The sequence below is a fragment of the Homalodisca vitripennis genome, chromosome 2 (assembly GCF_021130785.1).
Source record: "Homalodisca vitripennis isolate AUS2020 chromosome 2, UT_GWSS_2.1, whole genome shotgun sequence".
NCBI lineage: Eukaryota > Metazoa > Arthropoda > Insecta > Hemiptera > Cicadellidae > Homalodisca > Homalodisca vitripennis.
Window position 1 is genome coordinate 144,811,224 of NC_060208.1, and position 6,000 is coordinate 144,817,223.

The 6,000-nt window shown below is 34.4% G+C and overlaps 2 protein-coding genes across 2 annotated transcripts in view; both read left to right on the forward strand.

Moving 5' to 3' along the window:
* Positions 1 to 962, forward strand: part of LOC124354840 — an 85,095-nt gene extending 84,133 nt beyond the window's left edge. The window contains exon 27 of the mRNA XM_046805595.1: positions 739 to 962. Within this exon, the coding sequence (XP_046661551.1) occupies positions 739 to 826 (88 nt within the window). The 3' untranslated portion in view covers positions 827 to 962. The remainder of the gene's footprint in view (positions 1 to 738) is intronic.
* LOC124354841 (apolipophorins-like) lies at positions 826 to 4,202 on the forward strand. Its single transcript, XM_046805596.1, has 4 exons — positions 826 to 962; positions 1,703 to 2,309; positions 2,970 to 3,261; positions 3,854 to 4,202. Exons 2-4 carry the CDS (start codon positions 1,904 to 1,906, stop codon positions 4,185 to 4,187), a joined length of 1,032 nt encoding a protein of 343 aa, XP_046661552.1. The 5' UTR covers positions 826 to 962; positions 1,703 to 1,903; the 3' UTR covers positions 4,188 to 4,202.
* Positions 4,203 to 6,000: the final 1,798 nt, after the last annotated feature.

Sequence of the window (6,000 nt, forward strand, 5' to 3'; positions counted from 1 at the left end):
TGAAAAATATTTTCATTCAGGATTTATTTGAAATAGCCCCACCACGGCTTCCTAAATCTTTGTTTAAGAAATATTTTACTCATCTATTCAACATTTAGCACCCATCTCGAATCGGTACCAAGTTCTGTAATTGTCTTCCTATGCATTTCTCCTTACTCTGTACAATTTGTGCTTACACACTGGCATAAATTCAGAGATGATAACTACAGTGAGAGTACTTTTGGTGGTGGTGAATCTGCTACCAAGTACACTCGCTAATTTGTGAGTATGTTCTCTGTTGTGTGAGTAGGCTTCAACTTTATTCACCTAAAAACTGGAGTAGACACGAATAATTGCCAAACTCACAACATGAGAGCATACTTATCGTTTGAGTCAAGTCTGAGTTTTTTTATTCAACTGAAAGGAGGCACGCAACTTTATTCAACTCACCTATTACACTAAGCAAGCTGCTAATTGGTTTGAATTAAAATTCTGTGTGGTTACTTAAGATACAGGTTTGCAGTACACATTCTAAACAATTATTTTGTACACATACAACAGCACTGTACTATTCTTCAAATAATTTCAGTCCTAAATTCAAAGTTCTAACTGTTAAACATATTTTCATTGTATATAAAATTTGGTTTCTTACACTATTTTAGTATAAAATCTAAATATAAAAAGGTTTTTTATTATTTAGAAATGTTGGGTCGCTTATTCTGAACAAATTAATGTATATTACTGTGTTTGTATCCCAAGATACAGCAACATGGTACATACAATGGCAAAACTATCTCTGGCAAGATGCAAAACTCCTGCCATATCTACTACCTCCCTTTGGATCTGACGCTATCATCTCTGGTGACAGCTACATCACTTTCGATAACACCTTCTATCTCTTCCGTGGTGGCTGTGGATCTTACCTCCTAGCCAGTGACCTCTACCACAACTCGTTTTCTCTGTTAGCAAACTACGATGAACAGGTCAGTGGCAAATTTACATTAGTTATAGTTCAATTTCAGTCACTAATTCTAGGCATAATGAAGTGGAATTTTTATATACAGCAATTTGGATTTTTGTTTGAATTCTAAATAAGAAGTTGTTCCATTTCCTCTATTAATACCAAGTTTGCTTAAGTGAAATTAAACTAAGTTTTTCCTTCTGAGGGATGGAATGAAGATCCTGCATGTAAACTTAGATTCCTATAATACCTGCTTTTTGTTTATTTATTTATTTCATAATTTACATTGAAATACTTTTTTATCTTGACTGATGTATAAATCAAGATGGCTACATATTGGCACACCTATCTACAATGTCACTTATTCAAAAAATCAACTTAAGGAAAAAATATATTTACTATGCATATAACTTTTATTCATCAAATATGAGACTAGAGTAAAACCCATAAGATTTGTAAGTTTCTGTTTTTGGATCTCCTTTGGCCTCTGGATATAAACTCGTAGGCACATTTTCCTTAGCACAAGTAACAGGAAATTAGCTAAATATGTGCCAGCATTTCTTCTGTTGCTCCACAGAGTCTACATTGATCACTCTGGCTTAAATCCTTTTTCATTTGATTTTTTCTAAGAGGCTATGACCTTTTAGTATCCCAACTACTAGTCATATATCTTCTTTTCCTAGGCCTAGTAGTTCAACCTAAAAGTTAGTATTAATTTAAGGTACTGTATTAAATAAATAAACGTATGAATCTTTGTTTCAGAACAAAAGGGACATCCTGTTGATTACTGGAGAGTTGGAAATCCTGGTGAAGAACAATTTGGAAGTTCATGTAAATGGAAAGCTAGAAGACTTGCCATTGGTTTTGCACAGTGGAAAACAACTTACTTTAGAACGCAAAGTACACAGTGTTCTAATTAAGAGCGGAGAAGGGTTCAGTCTGGAGTGCAGCTCCTTCCAGGATATGTGCAAGTTCCATCTGGATGGCTGGTACATGGGAAAAACAGCAGGACTTTTGGGCACCTACAACCATGAACCATCCGATGACTTTGTCAGTCCTGACCGACAACCGAGTGGCAACATCAGGGAGTTCATTGATTCTTGGTCCATTGAGGCCAAGCAGTGTGGGACTGAGACAGACTGGGATCTGTCCACCTCTGTCGGAGACTCAAGACATTATGAAATGTGTGAGATGTTCTTCTCATCTCAGTCATCGCCTTTCTTTCCATGCTTCCATGTGGTGGACCCCAAGTCCTTCTCCGAGATGTGCCTTTCTACTGCCAGCCATGACAGCACGTGTTCGGCAGTAATGGCATATCTTACCAAATGCACCTCAGCAGGTGTACAACTATGGATGCCTGAATTTTGTGGTGAGGCCTGGTAAACCTAGTAATGGTTTACATTAATTTTACAAAAGTATATGATAGATTGGTGCTACATTTAGTTACAACATGTTCTATAATTTGAGTTATTCGGTCAGATGTTATTTATAACATAAACTACATTTTTGTATTTTCTTGCCTCTATTTGAGTCTCTCCCCTTGTTCCATGTATAGAACGGGACAATAAAATTAAAATAATATTTATTTTTGTTAAAGATTAAAACCAACATTTCTTTTTAATTTCTGGAATAGGTTTTGGAGAATTTGTAACTTTTTACACTCCTTTATAATTCATTGGTAAATTATGTTTCAAAAATTTTACATTATCAAGGAATCTCTGTAAAATTTCACTTTAAAGTATTACATTGTTCAATTTTGAAAATCACAGATCTCATAACTTAACTGCATCAACATTACCAGTTTTTAAAATGTTTATTTTTTTCTACAATGCAATTACTCAACATGTACATCATACCATTAAAATAGTTTTGGAAAGCTTGTTCAGTATATTCACATCCAACAATCCTCTAAACACATAAAAAAGTTGAAAAACATCAATTTCACGATAAGAACCCTTATGTCCAAAGACAGTTCTGTTATTGAACCCCTATGTTATTGTATTTAAAAATCATGTTTTTGTTCACACAGTTGACTCATCAATATCCAACAGCTTCAGGGAATCTGAATATCCAGATTTTATAGAAGTGCCAGCTAAGATGTCAGCTGATGTGGTTTTTATCATGGAGGAAGCAGACTGTCTATCCAGTGACAAACTGAACTTTGGTGTTCTTCTGGCCAATCTGAACTCTGACCTGAATGCCAAGGGCCTCACCGACAACAAGTTTGCCCTTATCTCATTCAACAGCAAGAATGTCCAGATTCACACGATCAACGGAGAAGTTTGGACAGGAGACGAAAAACGATTGGTTGCTGCCGTTAAGTAAGTAAATGGAGCGTGTAGGACAGAAAATAGAAATTTTTACTCATAAATATTTATTAGTTTTTCAATAAACTTTATTTACAAACCAATTTATTCAAGAAGATGTTATATTTCACTTTGATCAACAATGAAAAAGAGTGAAAATGTATAGATGAAGTATGAATGGTTTGCAGAGTTGATTACGTCTATAAGCAGATATTCAAGATAATCACTATTGCATTTAACATGACGGAAAAAACATATGAAAAGCCTTTATTCAATATGTGAATGATAAGAAAGACATTAAGAAACTACCACTCAATTCCATAAAGACTTGCAATGCATATATATTAAAATTTTATAAAAAACTTTATTTTCTTCCTAATTAAGTTTAAAATTTCTAATTGGGTATAAAATAAAAATTTTGTGTAAGAGTTCTACTATACATAAGATCTATAAAGTTACAAAAATATAATAAGCTCTAAATTATGCTTGAAATACTAAATTCAGTACATTGGCAACACTACATATAACTTAATTTACTATGTCTTAAATTTGGAAGGACAACTGTGAAAAATTTACAAAAATAACTAATATTTTAAAACTTTTACAGCCGTATAGAGAGCTCGGAAGGTCAGTCGCTGTACACTTCAGCACTGCAGTTTGCTGCTGATTTACCGTATCGTCCAGGTGCAACCAAGGCTGCAGTATTAGTGCACTGCTCAGACTGTCCACACACAGAAAACTATGGTGCACTACTGGAACGATTCTCACGCACCGACATCACTCTCCATGTGCTGCAGAGGGCTCATCTGGCAGGTCGCAAAGGCAAAGGTGTCAGTAAGGTTATAGGCTTGGAGAAGAGTGGGGCTTACCCAAGGAAACGACTGTTTAGGAATGCCTCTCCAGACCCTCAACTGCTTCACCAGGTAGTGTTCTTGTTTTAAAATTTGCATGCTATTTGTCCTTTATCAATTTGAGACATGTATACTTAAAGTATGTATTTCGTAGTAAATATGAATAAAGAATGTATTGGTTGTGTGAGATTTAGCTTTCTTTCTAAGACTACAATTTTTTTTAGTGAATAAATGTTGGCTGTCTTCTAAAAATATCAATCTGAAGATTTATTATTAATTTAAAGGTTAATTTGAGTAACATTTATGGTATGATAACTCAAATGGTTGTCATTTTAATATAATCATAATACTTTTAAGAATGTAAGAACTCACACTAATTTAGAACCTTAAAAGATTGAAATAGTCACATAGGAGTAGGCTGCCATGTGTCAGTGACAAGCTTCACTAAGGATGGATTGAAAGACATGAATCAATATCCAACTTGATCTTGTTTATATAGTAGCTAATGCAATATTTCAAGTTACCAGCTCAATTCATTCTCAAAATATCTTGCTGACAGACAGACAAAAGCCAGGTACTCTGAGTGATGCTCATCCAATAAGCACATCAATGGCTTAAATCATTAACACTCAGTGAGTCATGGAGTTATTTAAATTTGGATAGAAAATGGCCTGCTTTAATTTTCTTTCTTTTTTTAATTTACCTTTAAACTCTGTATATAAAATAAGTTATATCAGCAATAAACATACTGAATGATTTAAGGCTAATGCATTTCCAGATTCAAAATTTTATGTTTTGGATTAGTTTGTGGACTCAAAAGGGATCAAATCAGTTCATAATGTAAGGATAGTCTTGAGGATGGAGTCCTATGTTTTTAGTATTAAAGAGAAACGCTTATCAATAAATATTTTCAGAAGATGGATTTTGCAGTATTATTAATAATATTTATAAATTTTTTGTAGACCTCCCTAAATAAATATTTGCATAAGTTTGAATGATCAGTGTTCAAAATTAATATAAAATTCTAAATCCTATTTTGTATAAAAATGTAGTGTTGCAATATATTCTATATTTACCATCTAATTTGATAAAAAATACTAACTGATGGTGGCTATAGTTCAGTTGGAGTAATATAGTGTTCCGTATAAATTGAGTTCAATTTAATGAGGCGTGTGTTTATTTATTTATGCATTTACTACAATATACTTAAAAAAAAAGGATTTCATATATAGATCATCAATTCATATGTGAAAAACTAAAACACAACATTCGAGTTCACTGGTAAACTTGGTAATGAACACTTCAAAATCACACTTAACAACTAAACAATTGTATGCCACAATATCAAACATCTCTTACCTACATTAAAGCCAGAGAGAGTAATCTAGGTAAAGAAGTATACTCATTCTCAGGTATACAATCAGGTGAACATAACTCCATATTCCAGGAGTCAAGTAGGTCTATTACAGTTTCAGATTCCAGACACTGGTCTAAGAGGAAGGTGTTTGAGCTAAACCCAAGAATCACATTGAATCAACCCTTCCCACCATAGCTGTAGAAAGCTGTTGATGATCATGTAGGACCTTATGCTCATCATAATATTTTAATGTCACCTTGATCATCATAACATATTTTTATAAAATAGGTATAGGACATCAATAAACGAAAGGTAGTGAGAGTTGATAGGGAGTATGGGCTGATAATTTTGGCTTTACTTGAAATTGTATTCCTTTTTATAGATCTCAAGGTTATCATTCATTTGTATCGTAATATTATCAGGTAAGATTTCATAATGTTCCCCCCCCCACCCCCCCCCCCCCCCACCCCCCCCCCCCCCCACCCCCCCCCCCCCCCACCCCCCCCCCCCCCCACCCCCCCCCCCCCCCACCCCCCCCCAATAATT